General features: G+C 41.9%; 1 protein-coding gene across 6 annotated transcripts in view; it reads left to right on the top strand.

Moving 5' to 3' along the window:
• The window catches only part of sptlc1 (serine palmitoyltransferase, long chain base subunit 1), a 67045-nt gene extending 53467 nt beyond the window's left edge, over positions 1-13578 (top strand). For 3 of the 6 annotated variants that reach the window (XM_047373257.1, XM_047373253.1, XM_047373256.1), the window contains 2 exons: positions 7439-7512; positions 9892-10559. In XM_047373257.1, coding sequence (XP_047229213.1) covers positions 7439-7463 — 25 coding nt within the window. In that variant the 3' untranslated portion in view covers positions 7464-7512; positions 9892-10559. Of the gene's footprint in view, positions 1-7438; positions 7513-9891; positions 10560-12594 lie in introns of those variants that run through there. The other 3 variants (XM_047373258.1, XM_047373254.1, XR_007039367.1) reach the window with 2 other exon arrangements.
• Positions 13579-25382: the final 11804 nt, after the last annotated feature.

Raw genomic sequence — 25382 nt, 5'->3', positions numbered from 1 at the left:
CGCGAAGTCCAACCCTCACTTTCGGATAATTTCTTCAAAATGTACTCAGCATTTTTATGGTTATGCTTTGCCAGGCTTTTCAGTACATCCATAGCAATCTCGTCATGCCTCGGGCCATGTTTTTCTTCATATCGCTCATGTTCTGGACTATTGCTCGATGTGTTACGCTGAAGCGTCAAACTTACCCGTGGTTCTTCTTTCACACCCTGCTTGAGTGGAGTGAGATACCGCTGCAAAAGTGCATCATATTTATTTATTTTTTTCATAAGTCATATCGCTTTCAATATCGCTCTCATTTCAGCATCCAAATTCTCCTCCGCCGTCTGTCTGATGGACGTTTCTGACTGGGTCAGACGCCTGAACTGATGAGGGGAAATGAGAAACATCTTCTGTGATGTTCTGAGAGACATTATCTCCTGATGATTCCACCCACCAGATCACCGATCAAGGGGGCAAGAGCCGTTAGGATGAGGAGATCAAAACCACCTCCTTGGTTTTTGAGAGCCAACTGTTTACGTTTGATGCCGGTTCTTTTATCAGCCAACAGCATGATGATTTTTCTCTGCTTCTTCAATTTCCGGTGTTGAGAGGGCGAAAGTTTAATGTTACCTTTTAAAATATTCAGAGCAATCTCACACAGAGCCTGAAGAAAGTCGGGTGAGCAGTGTGCTAGAATATGTTAACGATTCTGAGGAGTGGCCTGGTATAGAGCCCTGAATAATGGGACATTCCTTTTTATACGTGCAGACATGATGACTTACATTGTTCTGGGTACGTATACAGCAGGGCAGTGGTGAGGAAGTATGCCCGTTCTCAGTCTGAAATGTTCTGGGCAAGTAGGCTTTAAATCAATGATTAAATAACCATGGGCGCCTTTCGTTGCATCTTCAAAACTCTCCAGGAAGAGACCCTGTTCGATGGAAACATTTGGCGGGCCAGTATATTCAACTGCAGTTTATCTCTCGGGTTCTTAAACAACACCAAAAATAATAACTGTTCAAACTAATGGTGCGACTGTACTTTCCCTGATGAAATGCATTCTGAGTCAACAGCATGACGCTCATATTACGATGGTGATGAAACTGTGTAAAGACCTTCATTGCGTTTTCATCATCTGGCCTTGGGCAATAACATCGTCTAAAATAATTAGATGATTTCTGATCAGGAGGAAACAGGTTTTCATCTTCAAAAGGCTGAGGCAGTCCTTCCACAAATTTAATATTTTTATTCATCTTCTGCAATTCAGCATACATGGGCTGAAAAGGTGTGTCAATCCATACAATATTTTCCGGAACAACATCCATGACATGATTACAATTTTGCATAACACTTTTTACAAAAAAGGTTTTCCCGCAACCACTGAGTCCTATAATCATACATGAGAAAGGCACGCTAAATCTAGGATCAAAATCCATCTCCTGTAAATCCATGGAATGTAACATTTTTATTTTTTTTTGTTTTTATCTTTCTTCCTCTTCTTATGCTCTAATAACCAAAAGGCAGTTGTCCCATCAGAAAAAAGGCGTCTCTTGTCATACACCAACCGAAACCTTTCAACAAATGCAGCATTTCTTAAGCGGAATCTCTTTTTATCCATCTTGATTTTGTGCATGGAATTTCGATGACACCCTCACTGGATCCTGCTAAGTAGCCTTCAACCAGCCCTTTGATGCTGTCAGAATTGACCCTCTCGCTGCATTCATGTGTCTGAGTGATACCTTTAGCACGTATCACTAGCTTTTCCTGTTTTTTTGTTTGGTATGCATAACTCTTGGGTCCTGATGATGCAAACTCCAAAATGCTGTCTCCCCCTAGCTCGTCTGTAAGATTCCCCAGATAATTTCCCAGTCCCAAAGGAGTTTCACCACTTTTCGTCACAAAAATGAGGCTATCTGTGTCAATATAAATTAGTCTGTTCTGTAACTTCTCCATGCTGCTGAAAAGTTTTAAACGTGCATAAGTGGTGGTGAATGCTGCAATAAACACATTGTTTACCTTGCTTGGGGGAGAGATGATACGTTTGCTGTAGTTCCACTGCACTACACACATTTCAGGGTTGAAGAAATGGAAGTAGTTGACCCTGTTTTTGCTCGAGAACATGAAGCTGAAAAACTCATCAGGGTTAGTGATGACTGTGGTCTGAGACAGATCACTTCGCTGTGCAAATTTCCTCCAAAAATGTTTAAACACAGTTTTGCCACCTGCCTTTTGGCAGGGTTCACCTCGATTTTCTCAGGGTCTAATTGGATACCCTGATGGAGTTTGAAGTCGCTTACATACTTTGACTTGCTCTCCTGATCCACTGCTTCAGAAGGGTAGCCTGAAGCCTCCTGCTTACCCTTCAGGAAGGTGTTGATATACCCTTTGAAGATTGTGTCACTGCTCTTTTCAAAATGCCACACCTCTGTGATTTTAGCAAGGCGATAACCACACTGCAACGCTTTACTAAATTCTACACTCACCCACACACCTGTCAGAGCTCTGTCCTCATCACTATGCATGCAGGGACCTGACTGGTTATTTATTTCAGCGCATGTGCGGCAGAGAGTGAACACTAGTTTACCTCGGGAAGTTCTGCAAGGCAAAACGGGGAAAAAGAGGCCTTGTGGGGGGTACACCACGGCTCTGATTATACCGAAGTAGCGGTCCGGATCATCAAAATCTTTGCAAATGATGGTGGGGTGACCGAGGGGAAAAACACAGTTGGCTTTTACATAGGGGTACAGAGATGTGTAATCCACATAATGTACAGTTTGACCTGGCCCTGTGTACCTCAACCTCATAGGGCAGGTGCGACCACCGTACAGAGCATATTGGGGGGATAGCGGTTCGGGTGCATTAACTTTCTCAAGAAAGCTGATCACCCCCGGTTCTGATGTTTTCATGTCAGTCCACTCATGCTCCCAAATAACCTCGAGACAAAGGCCGTACAAAATTTGGAGTACCTTGCTTCTCTCAACAGTGGCTGCGTAAAACTGTTCAAATGCTGCCCCTCTCAAAGGACATGTCTCATGAGGTGAATAACACAATTTACAGGCGTGGAAAAAACAGCCGTTAAATTCGAACGCAACCTTTCCACCGTTAATCTCCGCAAACCCATCCACAGAGTATGGACTGATTTGCTTTTCCCCTTGTTTAATGCATGTTCGATGTCTATTTTTCTGCTGTCTGAAATCCAGCCGAGCCATTGAATGGACAGGTTGGAAAACGCCTTACTACTACGCATAGGTCCAGAGGTGAGCGAATGGCCAAGGTTTTAGGAGGAAGGAAATTGGTTACAAAAACCTTCATGCAGGCTGAGACTATCGCGATGCATTTAAGCGGATCCACACTTGTCTCCTTAAAGAACTCATCCCTGAATTTAACACAACCTTGATAAAGAATGTCCACATCATTTTTACAATAATGAAGAGCTTCTTTCTCAAAGTCAAAGACCCCTTTGCTTGCTTCTCTGTACCAGCTGTTAAACACCAGTTGTCCTACAGCGTAGCTGGATGGAGGAGGAATAGACCCCACATACTGGAGACATTGTTCAGAGGAGAATAGGTGAGGAAAAAAACCTTTGGTCTGATCACTAAAACCTAATGCTTTCGGCATCCCACTAAGCTTCATACACATGAAGGACAGGCTACCAATAAATTTTAACCTGTAATCAGGGTCGGTTAAACAGAGAACTTTACTTCCTTGCATGATGAGATGGGGTTTAATGCCTAACTGCAGCATAACTGTGAGAATCAGATAGCTATCATACCCACGCGCATTATGAGCTATTAAGGTGAAGCCCCTATGTATATGTATATGTATATATATATATATATACATATATATACATATATATATATATATATATATATATATACATATATATATATATACATATACATAGGGGCTTCACCTTAATAGCTATAAGGGATGGGTTAAATACAGAGGACAAATTTTGTTGTAATGTACATGTGCAATGACCAATAAAAGATGATTACTACTAAATCTTATATATAAATTATATATGATGTATATATTATCATCTAGCTGTTTACGGTGTTTGCTGGGTTGAATGTAGCACTGATGTTCATTGCATGTCACATCTAAACAAGGAGGTATATTCTCACTGCAAATACGGCATTTTACATGACACACGTGGTTTTTACCTGCTCACAGTCACTCATAGGCCTGTCAGCACTAGGTCTGTTGTGGGGTTCCCCATGTCTGCTGAAACATGAAGAGTTACGACAGATTCTGTGACAGCCTGCACAGACGACAAGGTTCGTTAATTCCACGCATACACTGGTATGAGTGACAAACAGGGCAATAGCCTTCACAGTGGTGTGCGTCTGGCTTTTCATAGCTGCTGTAAGAATATGCACAGGTGTGTCTTGACCCTATAAAACCCTTGAGATTTTTATCCCATGGTAGTGACCTTGAAATAACAGCAGAAAGAGAGGGTTTGATCAATCAGGGAAACTGGTCTCAAATTTACAGAGCTGTAGAGCCTGTAACGGTTCTGTGAAACACTACAATTTTTCTCTTTAGAATGTTTTCAAATTTACCAATGTCGCTGAAAGTTACTGCTGTCTGATCGCCTAAACCAGCCCAGTGTTGCCACATCCTGCTCTGCTCTAAAGCCTGATTATCAGTAAGGCTAGGGTCGGAGACGTGTGCAAGACTGATGGCAAAGCATAACTGATTACTGGTATTATCTACAATGTACAGGTGACGCTTTTTTTTATTAATCAGTTCACAGTCTAACGTTCCTTTAACCTTATGCTTCGACCCTCCTGCAAGGTCATTAACTACCTGCAGAACAAATTCCAGGTTATTATCTGCAGGCATTTCAGCGTTGGACTGTACTAACTCATCTAAAAATCCTCAAAAGCAGGCAGAATCATATTTCCATCATCGGTAACGGTAAACGTGACATTACATTTTCCCCGACTAATTCTAGCTGTACAATATGCTAATTCAGCAAGAATACGCATGATGTTTATATACAATGCTGCAAAATCGGGGACTTTACCCGGGTAGGGAGGTGGGATGGTGAAAGGTCTCCTTATTTCAATGTTATTAAAACGTTCACGTTGAATCTGATCAGGGTTGACTGCAACCTCCGGATTGAAATTACCGCCATGCTGCCCTGTATGATCAGCGGCGTGTGACGTTGAAGGAATTTGTAAGGTATCTGATTCATTTTTATGGATGCAGGGTGGAGACGGTGCTCTATTTAAATCTTCAACTGCCTGTTCTAGTGAGTGTAAAAAGTCACCGTGCACATTTTCACTGTTGTTTGCAGGAGATGCATGTTCACTTAACCCGATGTTATCTGCTACTTCTGCATTAACGGTAATTTACACAGGGCTGAGCGACAGAATTCCTTATTTCATTCAGTGCATGTGTGATTTGGTTATCCATATTTACATGAGTATAAGAAGAAGAAGAATAAAACCCAGGGATCAGTTTAAATTACCTTGATATCACCGCATTGTTTCAGTAAGAGTGTCGGGCATGCAGCCAAAAAGCGTTAAGATTACGATGGTCACGTAAGGATAGAGAAACTCGCTGTCTGCGCTGTTGCTGTCCGGGTCTGGATGGATTCTGCTCTGGAAAGATAAAGAAGAAAGAAATTATTGAAATATACAAATTAATTCAGTTGGTAAAATAAGAATTAAACGTACCATTCATATAAAATAAGAATTAAACGTACAATTCATTAAACTTCTAACAAGCTTCGCCCTGGTATACAGAGCAGAGTCGCCATCTTTTCCTCGATGTAAAATATTCTGTGAAACAAAATAAAGTTACCTTACAATGAGGGTCTTCCGAAAAAGAAAAAGAAAAAATTATTGTTTCTGTGAAGATTTGGATAGACCAGAATTTGAAATACTATAACTTTCACCTACTCCGTACACGGTGTATTTTAACGGTTCCGGGCGGTTTCAACTCTTCCTGCACCGAACTGGTACAGTTATGCTGAATGTTATCCAGGCTATGGTTCTGGATTAAATCATTCAATATATCTGTAAAACATTTATTCAAGGGTTAAAACAAGTCTGCAATATCGCATACACCAGTGAAAACATATGCATAGAAATATATATTTTGTTTACTTACTCTTCCCTTACGGAGCTGTTAATTTTCCCGGTGCATGATCAGGGGATAATACAGACTGTGGTGCATGAATTGGGTCACCTTCTCGTCCGTGGATATGTTCAGTTGGGATCGGATTGTCTTTTTTGAAGACAAGTTTCCGTCTCAACTTTGATTTTTTTGGGGGCACACGGTTACAACCGCTGACCTCTTGTAAGTAGATATCTGTAAGTAGGATTTATTTTTTAAATCATAAAATAGCATTCACCATTTGACAAAACCAGATGTTGCTGCAGTTAATAATTACCATAGTTGGACTGTGTTAAAACGATACCATCCAGCTCATCACTTGTGGGTTCTAAAGAATATAAATTAAACATCATCATTATTTTTATCAAGGTGCATTCACACGCACTTAAGGAATTCTTAAAGATGAATACTTATTACTGAAGATCGCGTTGTATTTCTCGATATAAGCAGAATTACAGACTTCACCACCTTCGTTGTTTCCTGAAATATATTCCGACATTTTTTTTTCTCTCAACAAGTGTTCTAACAATATTTCAATGTAACAGGTTAAAAAAAAACTTTAGCTACCAGATTTGAAGCTGCTCTCCCCGTAAAGATTGGGTTGTATTTCTCGATAGAAGGTGAATTACTGACTTCACCACCACCTTCTTTGTTTCCAATGACGACATCCGATCAGCGTGCAGGGTTACTCCCCTTGGTCACACCCCCGAGGCACTTCGGCAAAGCCACAGATGTCTGCCTTAATTCAATAATAAACAGTGGATGTGGGTTGGCTGAGACAATACTCGACACTTTGGGCCAGGAAGGAAGACGGTCGTTTTAATTACTGTATGACTACAGTCGGTGTGAAGACTTTGAAGCTCCCGACACCTAATCAAAACTGCAGATGTCTGCCTTAATTCAATAAACAGTGACATGTCTGAGGACTTTTTAACTCTCTCATGATTCCAAACTAAGACTTTTATCTGTAGAATACATTTCTAATTTGTAAACAGCATACTGAGCACAGAATTTACAATTCTGTCAGGTTCTCTCTTTTTATCAGAATTTCGTGTGACGTGCCTGCATGAAGTGAGCGTACCTTTAAAGTGGAGAAACTGCATGGTTTTTTTTTTAGATGTAAAAACATCTAAAACATACAATTAGAAAGAAGGAAAGTACAAATTTGAATACTCTGACTTTGCAAGCTTTATTTTATGCCTTGAATGCTGTATTTGCAGTAGATTTTTGTCAAATACTTTAAGATTACATAATCCTATGTTAACCAATTGATGTTTACCTATAAACTCTGTAGTTTGTCACCAAGTTTCACTGTTTTATCTTTTAGTGTTTGGAAAGAAAGGTTGCTTTGACTCTTGCTCGTTATCTGGAAAAAGAAGAACGTTTCCTCACCCCTCCAAGGTAAGAGACTCTGTAGGCAGAGGATATCAGTATTCCAGTATTTAGTACATTATTTCCCGTCTTTATATTGAAGGGGCGCCTCACTGACGACCTTCTGACCCTCTCTGCCCCTCGTAAATGGTTGAGTTAATAATTTTATTTAAGTTTAACTAAATAACATGGACCACAAAAATGTAATTTAAAGTTACCTTTCCCTATTTAAAACATATATGTTGCCATTTTATGAAACAAACTAATTGATCCTGGTATTTGTTATTTTGACGATGTAATTTCTGCCTCTACATAGAGGTTCCTCTACAATGTTGTGTTCTCGGTATTACGAGTTCCGCCCCGATCCCATACACATGTACCCGCACAGGAGAGGAGAAACTTAAAGATGGAGAATGACAGACAGAAAGACAGATAAAAACACAGATAAAGTTTTATAAAATGAAGAACTTATTATACTTCGTAACAATAAATATAATAAATGCTCTTTTGAATATGTAGAAATTGATTAAAGCAATCAGTACTTATATTATTATAAAACAATTCATAAAAACCTTGTCTCCTTTGAGCTGGAGCTGCGTTTTGGGATGCAGTTTGCCCTCTCGCACCTGGTGGTGAAGTCTTGGCTCTCTGCTGTGCTGGGCACAATGGAAACACAGTGGAGGTCGGGTCGACTGGGTGTCAGTTTGGCTTTTGGGGTCTGGAACATCACTTCACTGGTAGAAAGAACCCAAATGAGCCTGGCAGTGTTTTCTTTTATTACTGAACATCTCTGCTAGACAAGCAATGTCCCCAAATGGGGCATATTTAAGGGGCCTGAAGGTCATTGGTGCCTGTTGTGGTGGCAACCAGAATACCTGTTGCTGGCCACTTGCAGGGATGAAAGCAGTCAACCTTAATAAGGAAGACTTCAAGGCTTTTGAGACTCCTGAAACAGCCGACCGGTATCATCTGGCGAGAAAGAGTGCAGCTTCTGTGTTTGAAGAGGCAAAAACTTAAGTGAAGAAGGAATTTGGAGACGTAATGGAGTAGGACTTTAAAGAAGTTTTGGAAAACTGTCAATTTAGAGTGGGAGGAGGGACTGTGGATCCCAATCTGAGGATTTTGTCCGGCCGTGGAAGAGCACTTCGAGGACCTCCTTAATCTGGTTTCCATGTCCTCTGTTGTGGCAACTGACTCTATGAACTAAGGAAAGCAAGTCCACGACTAGGACAGAGGTCCCTTATGTAGTGAAAAAAATTAACTCCCCAGCACCTGGGTGCCAGAGTTGCACAAAGTTTGCTCTGAGCTGCTGTAGACTCTGGCCATACTGAGACTGTACCTTTTATCCAGGCCTTGAAACAGTGGATCAGATCTTTATCCTCATAGAACAGCTAAGGGGTGTCATGGGAGTTTGGTTCTCCAGTCTAGATGTGTTTTGTGGATCAGAAGCAAACTTACGGCCATGTCCAGGAGTGCTAGGGATGCTTTCAAGGGCCATCCAGTCCCTTTATACCCAAAGCATGTGTCATTTTCAGCAGAAAGTAAAATATGTTTCTAGTGTGAGTTGGACTCTGCCATTGCTATCCCTTGTCCCAGATCCTGGTAAAAAATCTCACGATGTAGTCTTGAAGAGGAAGGTGTCTGGAGAGGATGACTGAAAGATCCCGATCCTAGATACAAGCTGCTGAAATTAGCTTTATCCGTGAGGTAACTGGCATCAGGCTTGAAAATGGTGTGAGGAGCTCTATCATGTGGAGGGGGCTCGGAGTAGAGCTGCTGTTCCTCCTGATCAAATTGAGGTAGTTGAGGTGGTTTGGGTATCTGATCAGAATGCCTCCTGGGTGCCTCCTTTTGGAGGTTTTCTGGGCATGCCCCACTGAAAGGAGACCCTAAGCCAGACACAAATTACACTGAAGGGGCTGAATATCTCTTTTGATTTATTCACTCAAGGGATCCCTCACAGTTAGTTGGGGAGTGTTGCTGGGGAACAGGATGTTTGGGTTTCTTTCCTGGACCTTCTGCCTCTGCAACCCAATCTCAGACAATCAGAATATCAGGAGAGAACAGGCTGTTTGAATGGCGGGAAAAGAATGATCATGTTTGGCTGACTGTGGCTCAATTGGAAGAGAAGTCATCTTGAAATCATAAAGTTGTGGGGTCAATTCCGGTTTCCCATTGCCACATTTCAATGTGCCATTGGGCAAGGCACTTAACACCAAGTTGCCTAGTGTTGTTTGTGAATGACACTTGGTGAAGTGGCATCGGTGTAAAGGAGCTTTGGCTGGTTGGTATGGCAACAAATGGTTATGTAAGTTAAGATCATTTACCATGAGTTTTTAGAAAAGGTTTATGATAGTGTTAACTGAAAGGTGCTAACATTACTCATCACTTTGTCCTGTTTGTCTCCAGCATCAGAGTAGTGGTCACCATCAAACAGAAGGATGACGACATTCAAAAGGCTGTGTCTTGTATCAGAGAGGCAGCTTCAGTTCTCCTTAAATAGCAGCATTTATCGTCACTGAAGGAAAGAGGCCATTACTGGGCTTTAGAAGAGGTCCACCATGTTTACTGGAAAGCAAATGTGATGAAAACACTGGAAGCCCCAACCCATAAACTCCAAAGTCTCTGCACTGAGTGCAACAGTAAGATCTATATCACTGATACTCCGTGTCTGAAAGCCATGTCATTGTATCAATTTAAGATCAATTTATATTTAATCCAAAAAATATTGTCCATTTTCATAAATGTCAGTAGGGGACGTGTCTTGTCTTTTGAATGGGAGGAAATAAGACTCCCCCACATTGTTTCAGTAGGTCCACTCCTTATTTACCATAAACGAATGATGTACACTTTTATCTAATGACCAAAAGGACACTTTGTGCTTTTTTGTTTCATCTGTCTGCGGGCTGTTGGAACATAACCTCTTTCTCTATGATTAAACTTGTATGCCACTTAGATTAACTAGAAATACATGATTTTACTCTGAAATTACATGCTCTGATGTACACTTTTGATAAATATATTTTGTGAGAGATTACTGCATTTCTGATTGTCAAAATTATATAATTTTAAATGTATTGTCTCATGAGTCATTCTTTGTGTTTTGAGTTATAGTTTATACTGAGTTTTTTTTCACTAGTACTTAAAACATTACCTATAGGAATCAGTTAAGTCACTTGTGAATGTTGTAATGGTAAACAAAATGTTTATAGAAAAAAACAAGAGGTTTTGAATGACGCTATTTTTCCATTGTTCTAAAAGAGGTGATTGTGAATGTTGTCTTTTTGTACTATAATTTGGTATCAAGTACAAAGATAAATCAGGAATTTGGACAGTTTTAAATTTGGAACTTTTCCAGCATGCAATACGTTTTCATGTTCTAGTTAAATACAGGTACTGAGTGTACAGGTACGTGTCTGTAAATCAGAACATCATGAAATAATTTATTTCAAAATTTAATTTAAAGAGTCAAACTCGTGTTATAAAGATTCATTACACACACAGGAGAGGAGCCTGATAACTAACTTCTCACATTCAAGGCTGGTGCCTGAAAACAGAGGGAACTAATTTATTTCAAAATTTAATTTAAAGAGTCAAACTCGTGTTATAAAGATTCATTACACACACAGGAGAGGAGCCTGATAACTAACTTCTCAAATTCAAGGCTGGTGCCTGAAAACAGGGAACAATGCATTCATTTGCTTATCGATGCGCTCCCAAGGATCACACTGTGATCCCAGGACCAAATCTACCTTTTAACATTATGATCCTCCACCAGCTGTGCCAACAGCAGGCTCTTTTCCTTTGTCCAGTTCGGTTTTCTCCACCTTCTTTTCTCCATTTTGTTTTCGTAATTTTGTCAAATCAAACCTCTGTATACAAGAAGGCAGTCACAGTAAAATACTGACAGGTGAGTTGCCACATTAATATCAAATAGATGAAGTAGGAAAATGACCAATAAATAGTAAATATAAAAATAAGCAAATCAAAACAATGGTGAGCATGTAAGTAAGCTTCAAACATTTTGATGCTGTGTGACAATTTTGCTGTTTTACCATCATGACTTACACATTTCTTAATCCAGTCTTAATTCCATGATTGGCTAATTTCTCTCCATTGATTACTAGGAGTGCAAGTGTTTTACGCCCGAGCAGTGCCATCGCTGCTAAAGACTATTGTAATAGCAAGATTTATTTTTATTTTGTCACATGACGCAGCTTTTTGGGGTCCTAAACATATATGAAAACTCACCAAACTTTGCACGAAATTGTCCCCTAATATAAAATTTGGATATTAATAGAATTGGAAATGGGTGTGACCAAATGGATCTACAGCACCCCCTAAAGTGTGATAGGCCAACTGGGAAGTCCTAGAGATTTGAAATTTGGTGCCTAGGTAAGTCCCTCCAAATCATTAATAAAAAGTCTCTTGGAGGTATGTCCTAAAACCTACAGAAAAGTCGTCCATTTTTAGTCAACGACCAAGTGTATCAACTGTATAAAGTGAGCATTAAGTTGTCAGCAGTGGCAGCTATGCTGATGTTCCCCTCCGGGAAGTTACCACAGCTAAATACAGAGCCAGGCCAAATGTAGCTTTTAGGAAGAGAAAAAACAGAGGGAGAACATAAAATTAGAAGCTGAAATAATGGCAAGTAACGCTACATTTTACATTAATATGAGAATGTAGAGAGTAAAAGTGGTCATTATGTCCTCCAGCAGTCTAAACCTATAGTAGCATAACTACAGAGAGTTCATGATAACCTAAGCCACTATAACTATAAGCTTTATCAAAAAGGAAAGTTTTAAGACTAAAAGTAGACAGGGTGTCTGCTTCACGGACCAAAACTGGGAGCTGGTTCCACAGGAGAGGAGCCTGATAATTAAAGGAACTGCCTCCCCTTCTACTACTAGAGATTCTAGGAACCACCAGTAAACCTGCAGTCTGAGAATGAAGTGCTCTGTTAGGAATATATGGAACAATCAGATCTCTGATGTAGGATGGAGCTAGATCCTTAAGGGCTTTATATGTGAGGAGGAGAATTTTAAATTCTCTTCTGGAAGCTAAAACAGAAATATGATCTCTCTTTTTAATTTTCATCAACTCTTCCTGCAGCATTTTAGATCAGCTGAAGGCTTTTAACTGCATTTTGTGGACATCCTGAGGGTAAAGAATTAAAATAGTCCAGCCCTGAAGTAACAAATGCATGGACCAGAGCAGGACTGAGCTAAGCTGGAAGCCTTGACACTTGCAGGTGAATAAGGCTTCTGCTTTGAAGAATCCTTGGATCCAAACGTGACTACAATCACGCCAATCGTATGCAACAAAGTTAAGTAATGATATGCTGTTCGAGTATCTGGCATTCAGTTAAAGGATGTAATAAGACAAACGTGGCTTGACTTTTCTTTTGTGACCTCCAGAAGCAGCCCTAATTGAAGCAGATTTCCCCATGGCCTGGAAATGAAGGCGCCAGACTGCATCATCGCATGCTTTATGCGTGCAGGTCCGGATACCCCACTGAAGAAGCTGAACGTGCCTTTGTCGTACAGTTCGGCCGGGCCAGCTAAACAGCTGACCCACTTACAGCTACTGAGAATATCTGCAATGCTAGTCCCTTTAATGCCCACACATAGATGATTGGATAGCTTTGCCTCCCTCAACTCATCTGGAAATCTTTTCCTCAGCACGGTTTATGTAATAGGTAGTGTTTGCACAGAGAAGATTAGAATGAAATAATCTAAATAATGTTTAATGACATTTGGTTTTTAAACACAGATCAGGCATAACAGGCCTCTCACTGTTTATGCATTTTGATCCTTTTATTGATGGTATTTTAAATGGTATTAAATGGTATTTTATATTGGTTTTTAAAGGGATGATAAGTTATGAGTTTCTTTTCTTCAACAGCTAAGGTAACACGTGACCTATGACGTCATCTTATGAGCCCGCAGGCTTTGTAAACAGCAAGTTTAAGACTCATTTATCCAGAAAGGTTTGGTTCTTATTCAAAATATTCTTAAATAATATTTTTGTATTTCCTTGATAATATTTCCCTAAATATAATACTACTAAATAAAGGCAGCTAAACACTGTTGATAATTAGTCATCCAGAAGGTTGGTTTTATTCAACAAATCATTCTTTTTTTCTTTTTTTTTTTTTTTACTCTGTCCTGTCCGGCAGAGTATCGCTCAGAATTGTTGTCTGAGTGCCAAGAAATTGCCCAACAGATTTATTTTCACAAGCAGAGCATCACAGCTAATGCTTTAAAGCTCTGCTTGATATTTCTAAAAGAAACTTTATTATGAACTTCTTTTTGGAATATTTCAATTGTTACGGACACGGAGACTGAAATGAAAAGGAAAAAAGCTCAAAAACGAGAGATATGGGGGAAAAAGGGGAGAAAAGGAGGAAAGAGTGGAGGAGAGAAAGAAGGATGAACAGAATACAAGATTACACCCTGCTTGCTTATACACCTGCAGCTGTTTGTTTTTTTGTGGTTTTTTTTAACAAAATAGTACACGGTAATTCTGAATGTAAAATGTACTTAGTGAGGGGTGCAGCCCAATATAGAACATCTGTGTATATCTGTCAACACCTGAAGTTTAACACCTGTGAGTATGGGTGTGCGCTTTTGTATACAAGATTTCTCCACAAAAATATGCAATAGCGAGTGTGAGGACCCACAGGCCTGCCCCATGGTCCCTGGACAGACACTGAGGATATCCGAGCCACAGACATCTAAAGGCCCCCCAAAGCACAGAAACCCCAGGAGAACCACCGCCGGGACTACCGCAACCCCCCCAGAGAAGAGCAGTGGAGAGTCCCAGGGGAACCACCCAGCAACGAGAGTGCAGAAGCTCCAGGGAGCCGCAGCGACGAGCCCACAGGCCCCGCCAGCAGCCGTCCACGCCCGAGCAGATCCAGCCATGGACCCAGAGGCCCAAGACCCTGGGACACACCACCCCCAAGCAGAGGCCCAACAGAGCCCAGGGGGCCAGGCCCCGGCAAGCAGCTACCGGGAGTGAGCCAGCACACACCAAAGCACCCGGCCCCGGACACCCAGAACCACAAGTACACCAGCGGGCAGACTCCAACCACCGGCAGGCGGTGTGGCGGGGAGGAAGCTTATTCAGGAGAGGGAGCAGTCCAAGACCCAACCTGTCGCAAAAAAAAAGAAAAAACAGGCACACACAGTCACAATCACCCACTCCCACCCTCATGTATACACATAAAATCACTCACACCCAACGTAAGGATAAACAACAATGGACGTCATACACTCACTCGCACTCCCCATGCATACTCTATACTCCCAGGTCCAGGCTCCGGTACCCCCTAGGGGCAAGTAGCCCCCGGACCCAGGAGGTGGTCCCCTTCCCTCCTGGGGCAGAGGCAGGCAGACAGTGCCGGTACTGCCCAGACCCGGGTGACCCCGGCCCGGCTCCTGCCTCCCCGCCCCGAACCCAGTCCCCAACAACACCCATCCACCTCCGGAGAGGGGGCTATGTACAAAAGAGGGGTCCACATGGCCCAAAGCAACCCGCCAACCGGAGCCACCCAGGACGGAGCAGTCCCAACCCCCCAACGAGCTCCGATCCCAACCCCATGAGTCTCCCACCCCTAGTGAACCCCAACAAGAACCTCCCCACAGTCAGCAAATCATTCTTTAAAATATGATTTTATAAAAATTATGTTTTATCTGATCTTACTTTGTGGGTGTTTGAAGGTATACCAATTATTGCCTAAATTAGTTCCAAGACTAACTTAACTTAATTTCCAGATTCAGTGGCGATTGCTCTAAGACTGCAAGAGAAGCTCAGCTTCCCCTAAAATGTCAAAAAATAAGTGGTCAAATATATGCTGTTGTGTGTACATGTCATTGATTAAATATGTGGTACAACGCGCTCAACATTTGTTCAGAATCAGCTTCTTATCACTGGTAAGGACGCGGCTTTACTCACACTCATTCCCGCAGCTTCAGAGTGCTTTAAACAGTGAGTTCAATAGTGAAGCAAAAATGCTGGGCTTTGTCCAGCCCATCGGAGGCTCAGCGTCTCTGGGGGTCTATGGGGCAGTGGGCTGGCCTCGGCTGGCCCAGACGCTCAGTTTCTGCATGATGATTGGATGATCTGTCTGAGGCTGAATCCCTTTTTGATTGACAGCAAAAGGAGCAAATCAGCGATCTTGAAATTGAGCTTCCCCTCCTTGAAAGACCAGCATCCGCCACTGTCCAAATTCTTTAAGATAATCATTGTGTCGTGGTTTTAGCTACTGCTTTGACCCACACGCAGAACACAGTCAGGAGACAGAAGAAGGTTTACAAGGTTTATTGTAACAGATAAGATTGTACTGTCAGGAATCCAGAACCGGGAACACCTCAACTGTGCAAGGAGGAGGACAGGTAAGTTAGTATAAATCTGAGATATTGTGAAGGTATTGATGGGCTCTTGTGCTTACAGGTGATGAGTAGATGAATTTCCAGGGGGGAAGTGAGCAGGGCCTAGGAGTGGAGAGTCCGTCAGGAGGTGATCTTGATCTGGGATGAAGGAGGTAAGTTGTTTCCAGGAGGGTGGTAAGTACGACACTGGATGTGGGTTGATGGCAGGTACGGTGGAGGGTGAGCAGGGTTTACCTGCAGGGTTTCTTAGAGAGAGGAGCCAGAATGCTAGCAGCTGGAATTTTGTCCAAAGAGGGCGTCTTGAATCTTTATAGGTGGCTTGGAACCAGGTGGTGAGCTGGAGCGGGATCCAGTACACAATAGCTACCTGAGGAGGAGCACACACAAAGGTAAGATTACTTTCTCAGGAAGAATAACAAGAGCTACACAGGGCTAGAGTTTACCACAGTTGGTTAACACTCAGGCGTCGTAGTGCTGGCAGCAGACTCCACTTTACTCTCTTGAGATGAGGCTTGATGCGATACACCTGTCACAGCTTCCTACCACCATGCTCTGGCGCCATCTAGGGTAGAACACAGTAAGCAGCAGGCGGAAGAGGGGAAAGTCTCCCAGACCCCGACACATTGATTCTCAAACATAAATAACATTGAGTGGTAATGTTGCATCACTTTATTGGCCATGGTTTTTAACCATATTTGATTCACTTGTTCATATTGTACATAGTTGGTCTGTTTTATTCTTTCATCTTGCTTGGTTGTTTAGTTGGATTGTTCTAGTGTAGGGAAGATTTTTTGATTTAAATATGTTTGACTTTGAGTTGACTTATTTTTGTAATAAATTCTTGTATTTTAAGAAATTGTGTGAATTATTCGGTGTTTGCAGAGTTATTGGGTTGGTATTCACCGGACAACACTTAGCAGACTGAATAATTTAATAAAATATCAATATTAATATTAAATAATCATAATAATAATCACAACATCTGTATTTAACACTAAATCAGATAAGAAGAAAGTTTAATTCTCCTTGTTTTCCTTCTCGCCCTTCTGCTTATTTTGTGGATGAGATTTTGGGGTGCAGGACTGAGGCTAAGCAGGTCCACGGCAGGATTTATGTATTGCTCAGTTCATACCATGAGATCAGTTACGATTCTCTTAAACATAAGTGGGAAATGGACTTGGAGAAATCCATATCGGACTCAGTTTGGCAGAACATTTACTCATCCTCGGTCTGTTTAAAACATGCATTCAAAGTAGTAGATCATTTATATTGGTCCAAGGACAGACTCTCCAAGATTAAAACGGACCTGGATCCTGCATGTATGCGCTGTAAACATTCCCAGCTACACATTTACACACATTCTGGACTTGTCCCAAATTGCATGATTATTGACAATCTAATTTTTGATACTTTCTCTGAAATGTGCAGTAGAACTGTACACCCATCACCGTTTCATCACGTATTTCACTGTTTGGGGTGGTCCTGGTGGATGCTTGCTTTAACAACCACCAGAGGAACATGATTGCTTTTAGCCCTCTGTTGGCCAGGAGACTTATTTTGTGCAGTGGGAAGGACCCCCATCCACCGACACATGGACACTGGATAAGAGAGGTTATGTTTCATGTTCATTTGGAAAAAATTAGATACACTGTGAAAGGGTCGGTTGACAAATTCTAAAATACTTTGCCTCCATTTATATCATATTTTGAAAGATTGTCAGCAGATACACTTGTATGATTGTTATAAATGATCTTGCACTATGTATGCACAAATTTTGTTGTTTGAATGCCTGTGTTATGTTCAATCTGTAACTGGTCCTGTATAGAAGGGGTGGGGTGGGAGGGATTTTGTTGTATGTTTATGTCTTATATGTTTTTTATGTATTTGTTTGTTTCTTAATATTAAAACAATAAAAAGTTTTTGTTCAAAAAAATCAGATAAGAAGTCAGAGAACTGATCTAAAAATTGAGAATAAGGGCCTGTTGGAGGTTACAAGACAACAAACAGAAGTGGTTTTAGTGCTTTGCAATTTGGATGAGGAAAACTAAGGATTAAATATTCAAGAATTGTAGCTATGAATTGGTCTGGGACTAATCCATAAATCGTACTGAAAGATGGTTGCTACTCCTCATCCAGTATTTCAAGGTATGTGAAAATTTTAATGATTAAAGGTGTTGACTCATTTATAGTAATATAATCCTCTTGCTGCAGCCAGGTTTCTGTGAGACAAAATAAATCAATCTGATTGTCACAAATTAAGTCATTAATGAACAAAGTCTTTGAAGAGAGAGATATCTTATGTTCAAAAGGCCATATTTAATTGTTTTATTTTTCTATTTCATTCTGAGTTGTTTATTTTTGTGAGATTGTCATGGTTTCCTCCTTTTAGATTATTTTCTTAATCTATTCAATTTTGACTGTGGGTGAGACACTGTCTTAATAGGGTAATGGGTGGGTGGCAGTACAGAAGCTGCAGAGAGGAGTGTTCAACTACGACTTCCTGGTCTGAACCCTGGGTTTTCAGAGTGTTGGAGAACTAAACAATTTGGGCAGATTTCTAGAAAGAAGAGCTGCTCCATGCAAAGTGGGATGGATGCCATCTCTGTATCAGATCAAGTTTTCCTCAAAATGTTCGCCAATAATCAATGTAGCCCACATTGTTTTCAGGACACCACCTAGACAGCCAGCAGTTGAATGACATCATGCAGCTACACATGTTGTCTCTGGTAAAATCAGAGAGGAGACCAGAGGAAATTATGGAGTCTGACATTGTTTTTGGGAAACTTACACATCGAAGCAACACTAACTTTGGTGACCTCCAATTGGCTTAACTAGGTGTCATTACTGCCAGCGTGAATAACAATCTTGCTGTATTTGCGCTTATCTTCAGCCAGCCGTTTCTGGTAGGATTTGATGTTACCTGTTCTGGCCCCCGGCAATCAATTGACTATGGTTCCTGGTGTCTCTAGTGCCAGGTTTCTGACCATAGAGCTGTAAATTACCAGAGTCAGCTTCTCAGTGGGTGTTGTTGCTGAATGGGGAAAATCTGTTAGAAACGCAGATGGGTTGGTGGTGACTTGTAGGTTGAGATCTAGGACTATGCTTTCTACGTACCATCACCCAGCCAGGTTCTTGGCTCTACAGGCCTTGCTGAAGGACTGCTATGGGCAGCTAGCCTCTGTGACTCCATGCTGGCTAAGAGGCCTTGGCTATCTGCTGGTTTTTCAACAGCCGGGCCTCCAATACCAACACCCTTGCCTTCTAAGCTACAAAAATGCTGCATTTATTACACATACCCTTATCACTAAAGAAAGCAGAGTAACTAAACATCTGACACAGAGAGGAGGAAACTCGGAGAGACACTAAGCTAGCGACTCCTTTCCACTACGAGAAAAACGTGTGAAATATGGAAGGTCCCCAAACATTAAGTTCAGTCTGCTCCCCTACCCAGGCAACGTACGTAATGCAATTAGGAACATACAAGCACAGTAATGCATACATACTTTTAACAATGCATTACATTCCCCTTTCTCAGTAATAAAACATAAATGCAATCACACAACATTTGACAACCTGAGAAAGTGTTTCTAAGAACTACCTAAACTAAGAGTATTTTTAACTTTATTAATAAAAATTTTTCACACAAAATCATTCTCAGAAAATTAAATTTCACCTCCTCAGTTCCCCCTTTATTGAGCTCCTTTCAGAATGAGCTGTTTTAGGGCTCTGTCACGTTTATGCAAATTTTGCTGTATTTGGCTGCGCACCCAACCAGCAACCCACCAGCAACTGAAACGTATAAGACAACAATAAGTACTCACATTTCTGTCATCTGCAGATTTGCCACTAACAGTAGGGACTGAATGTTTCTTCAGTCTAAGTACTGAGTCTATGTTTGCAAAGTTCTCTGCGGTGAAGTGATTTGAGCAAACTAGTGCTGTCTTCGGCAATGTGACATGTGACAACATTGCCTTCAAAAACAAAATGAAGCCACAAATCTCTGTTATCAGACAGTGGGAGAGTGTACATGGACATGTGGGTCTTTGCAGCCAACAACAGAACAACTGCCTTTGAGGGTAGCCATTGTAAAGTGCGTGTGAGGTAAAACCAGCCAGTTACACGTGATCCTCTACTAAAAATCAAGTGGGTGGAGCTCGGTTTCAGTTGCTATTCAGGGGTGGGATTCAGGTAATGTTGCTAGGTGCCAGTGTAATTTTGACGTCACAATTACATAGCTTTTGAAACCGTGCGTTTTCTAGAAAAAAAAAAACATTACCGTATTTTCCGCACTATAAGGCGCACTTAAAAACCATTAATTTTCTCAAAAAATGACAGTGCGCCTTGTAATCCGGAGCGCCTTATATATGGATCAATTGGTTAATTGGTTGATCCATACTGGTTGTACATGGCGCTCTGTCAAAATGTTTCAGTACGACTGGTAAACTACAAAGCCGCACCGCTTGCAGCATTACGGCTACCGTAGTCAGGGGTGTCGCCGAAGTAATAGCGGTAAACACCTGTACTGTGCTTACTCCTAGTCCAACACCACTTGTGTGTGTATAACGACCCCAAAATTGCACCTTTCAAGAGACACGCTTACGATGCTGAGTTCAAACTCAAGGCTGTCAGCTACGCAGTCGAACATGGGAATAGAGCAGCAGCGAGAGAATTCAACAGTTAACGCTACTATATTGTGAATGTACTAACGTTTGATTTAGTGCATCAAACTGTTTCTTTTACGTGTTTACTGAATCAGGGAAAAGTTCCCTTTCACGTTTTAACTAACGTTTGATTTCAACTTCATAGACTCCAATGCATTCCTAACGTGCGGTTGGCTCTATTCAATAGAAATCTATGTAGAGGAGACCTTACCATGAGAGTGAATGGAGTTATCAGAACGCTGGTTTGTAGTGTATTAATAAAGTTTGACTGACTGACTTATCTGACTGTTTTGTTGACATTCTCTTTAGCACAGCTCCATCTAGTGGATGCATAACGCAACCCCAGTCAAATGTTTGACTGCAGTAGCTTCTATTCTATGCGCCTTATAATCCGGTGCGCCCTATATATGAAAAAAGTTCTAAAATAGGCCATTCATTGAAGGTGCGCCTTATAATCCGGTGCGCCTTATAGTGCGGAAAATACGGTAATTTATAGCCAAAAAAACTGCTGAACGGGTTAGGGTAAGGGGAATTTATTTTTGCGTTGGACTGTTTGTAGAAGCATTGGAAGGAGAGGTTACTAGCACATCACTCCTGTCAGATGTCTTTACCACGTCTGTCCAGGGATCATCTTCTTTTTTTTTTTTGCGGCAATAGAGGCCTTTCTTATTTTTTTAGTTTTCCAACAGTTGGTAGACAGGAAATGGCTGAAAGAGAGGGGGAGACATTCGGCAAAGGTCACTGGGTCTGGGACTGGAACCTGGGACAGCCGCATCTAGGACTATAGCCTCTGCACATGGTCTTAACCCCTACACCACCAGTGCCACACCCCCCAGGGATCATCTTCAGCTAAAATGTGTGGGGCCTGATTGTCATTTTCCATTTTCATCAGCTTGCCTTTACTGTCCACAATGTAAGACCTTGGAGAACCGTGCTGCTGAGTGATAACTCCAGAGGTCCACCTCTGGTTGCCAGGATACAGTTCATCCTGACCATGTGCCTGTTGTTTGCTTTTTACCATACCCAGGTGAGACACATTCATACACTACCCCATCAGTCACAGATAGCTGACTTCTTGAGTCCCAGTATTGCTGAACAGGCCTTACTTCTGTTGTCCGGGCAACCTTGTTTAATAATCTGCTGGAGCAAACTCAGTTCCTCTTTAGTACATTTTTGCAGTTCTGTCTACTTATCATCACTTACAGACAGAAAATCTGGTTTTAGACCATCAGCTGTTAGATGTCCCACATATGGTACTGCTGACTGGGAGTATTTTGTCGTTCTCTTTCATTGTTGGCACTGCAATCAGAATATCATCCATGATGTCAATTGTGCCATTGGTCCCCTCTAGCATATGGTCCATGATGTGCTGGAATTTTTCTGGTGCACATTTTATGCCAAAGGGTAGCCTTAGCCATCTGAATATCCCTATAGGGGTGTTAAATGTCAGGCATGATGATGCTTCATCTAACTCAATCTGCAAGAAACCAGATTTTTCATCAAGTACAGAGAACACTTTTGCATTGGGCATAGTATATACGACCTCTTCAATTGCGCGCATTAGGTAATGCTCCCGTTTGATAGCATGGTTCAGGTCACTTGGATCTATGCCTATTTAGAGTTTCTTTGTTTGTGAATACAACCATTGAGCTCACCCACTCGACTTTAATGATGTAGCCATCATTCACCATCTCTTTCAGCTCTTCCACTATCTTTGCTCTGAGCGCCACTGGTTGTTGTCGCACAGGATGTACTACTAGCTTTGCTTCAGGGTTAATCTTTATTGCATATTTGCCTGTGTAACCTGTTGGTGTTTGAGTCAATATCATATGCTTAGTAACTAGTAATAAATTAATGAATAAATAAGTAGGAAAAGAATGAAGAGTAAGTTCCTGCAAAAAATAAATAGGACTTTAAAAGGTTTAAAGTTGGTAAGTGTGAATAAATACAGGTCCTTCTCAAAATATTAGCATATTGTGATAAAGTTTATTATTTTCCATAATGTCATGATGAAAATTTAACATTCATATATTTTACATTCATTGCACATTAACTGAAATATTTCAGGTCTTTTATTGTCTTAATACGGATGATTTTGGCATACAGCTCATGAAAACCCAAAATTCCTATCTCACAAAATTAGCATATCATTAAAAGGGTCTCTAAACGAGCTATGAACCTAATCATCTGAATCAACAAGTTAACTCTAAACACCTGCAAAACATTCCTGAGGCCTTTAAAACTCCCTGCCTGGTTCATCACTCAAAACCCCAATCATGGGTAAGACTGCCGACCTGACTGCTGTCCAGAAGGCCACTATTGACACCCTCAAGCAAGAGGGTAAGACACAGAAAGAAATTTCTGAACGAATAGGCTGTTCCCAGAGTGCTGTATCAAGGCACCTCTGTGGGAAGTCTGTGGGAAGGAAAAAGTGTGGCAGAAAACGCTGCACAACGAGAAGAGGTGACCGGACCCTGAGGAAGATTGTGGAGAAGGGCCGATTCCAGACCTTGGGGGACCTGCGGAAGCAGTGGACTGAGTCTGGATTAGAAACATCCAGAGCCACCGTGCACAGGCGTGTGCAGGAAATGGGCTACAAGTGCCGCATTCCCCAGGTCAAGCCACTTTTGAACCAGAAACAGCGGCAGAAGCGCCTGACCTGGGCTACAGAGAAGCAGCACTGGACTGTTGCTCAGTGGTCCAAAGTACTTTTTTTGGATGAAAGCAAATTTCTGCATGTCATTCGGAAATCAAGGTGCCAGAGTCTGGAGGAAGACTGGGGAGAAGGAAATGCCAAAATGCCAGAAGTCCAGTGTCAAGTACCCACAGTCAGTGATGGTCTGCTACTGGTGTTGGTCCACTGTGTTTTATCAAGGGCAGGGTCAATGCAGCTAGCTATCAGGAGATTTTGGAGCACTTCATGCTTCCATCTGCTGAAAAGCTTTATGGAGATGAAGATTTAATTTTTCAGCACGACCTGGCACCTGCTCACAGTGCCAAAACCACTGGTAAATGGTTTACTGACCATGGTATCACTGTGCTCAATTGGCCTGCCAACTTTCCTGACCTGAACCCCATAGAGAATCTGTGGGATATTGTGAAGAGAACGTTGAGACTCAAGACCCAACACTCTGGATGAGCTAAAGGCAGCTATCGAAGCATCCTGGGCCTCCATAAGACCTCAGCAGTGCCACAGGCTGATACCCTCCATGCCACGCCGCAGTGAAGCAGTCATTTCTGCCAAAGGATTCCCGACCAAGTATTGAGTGCATAACTGTACATGATTATTTGAAGGTTGACCTTTTTTGTATTAAAAACACTTTTCTTTTATTGGTTGGATGAAATATGCTAATTTTGTGAGATAGGAATTTTGGGTTTTCATGAGCTGTATGCCAAAATCATCCGTATTAAGACAATAAAAGACCTGAAATATTTCAGTTAGTGTGCAATTAATCTAATATATATCAATGTTAAATTTTCATCATTACATTATGGAAAATAATGAACTTTATCACAATATGCTAATATTTTGAGAAGGACCTGTATATTATGTTTGGAATTTCATGTCTGCTCGTTTATCATTTGTTTACGCAAGATGTAACTAATCTGTGGTTAAGTGGGAACTGCTTTAGTTTGGAGAGGTGTTTGGTTCCCACATATGAGTAGTTTATGTATTGAAATTCAAGTTTTGTCGGAGGGAGCGAAGAAGAAAACCGGAAGAAAGAGATTGGAGGGACATGGTGATGGAAGCAGGAGAGTGAGGTGATTGCTGCAGGCCTAGAGGAGTGATTTGCCGGCGGGGAAATTGAAACCCGTCTGAACCGCCGACGTATGTCTTCGCGAGGGGGAAGTGTGCGGACAGAACACTTCCACGAACCTGACGGAACTTTGGAGCTGGGTGAGTGACAAACTCGGCAGAGAAGAAGCTGGTTTCGCTGCTAGCTCAGTGGCTAATTGCTACCGGAACATTTTTGGAGTGTTGGCGACTTGCCAATGCAAGGAGTGAAGAACGTGGTGTGGATCATCGGGGCTCGAGGAAGATGACGGAACCGGAGTGGCAACGGTGAGGACGACTTTATCCGGACACTGTCAAGTGATTACGACATTCTTTACAAGGGATGTTTCACGGGTAAGAGGAAAACGCACGTGCATTACACTCAGGCCTGCAACGAACTGACCTGAATCATTATTAAATGCCAAGTTTAAGTTTCCTTAATCAAGAATTAAACTGCTCCCCAGCTCATCCGTCTTGTGTTGGGGTTTACCCCAGTGGATGAGAGGGTCGCATCCCTGCGCCTTCGGGTTGGGGACAGAAGGTGCCCCTCCTGGGGACTCCATTATTCTGCTGGGGGACTTCATGAGGGAAATGACAGTGACACTTGGAGAGGCGTGATCGGGAGGAATGGGCTCCTCAATCTGAGTCCGAATGGTGTTTCATTATTGGACTTCTGTGCTAGTCACAGATTGTCCATAATGAACACCATGTTCAAGCATAAGGGTGTCCATCAGTGCACTTGGCACCAGGACACCCTGGTGTCGACCCTAGGAGGTCGATGATTGACTTTGTTGTTGTATCGTCAGACCTTCAGCCGCATGTTTTGGACACTCGGGTGAAGAGAGGGCTGAGCTGTCCATTGATCCCCAACTGGTGGTGAGTTGGATCCGCTGAAAGACGAGAAAGCCGGACAGACTTGGCAGGCCCAAGCGCATAGTGAGGGTTTGCTGGGAACGTCTGTCTGAGCCCTCGACCAGGGATGTATTCACCTCCCACCTCTGGGAGAGCTTTGACCAGATTCCGGGGGATGTTGGAGGCATAGAATCCGAGTGGACCATGTTCTCCGCA

The sequence above is a fragment of the Girardinichthys multiradiatus genome, chromosome 8 (genome assembly GCF_021462225.1).
Source record: "Girardinichthys multiradiatus isolate DD_20200921_A chromosome 8, DD_fGirMul_XY1, whole genome shotgun sequence".
Classification (NCBI taxonomy): domain Eukaryota; kingdom Metazoa; phylum Chordata; class Actinopteri; order Cyprinodontiformes; family Goodeidae; genus Girardinichthys; species Girardinichthys multiradiatus.
This window is presented reverse-complemented; position numbering and strand designations above follow the sequence as displayed.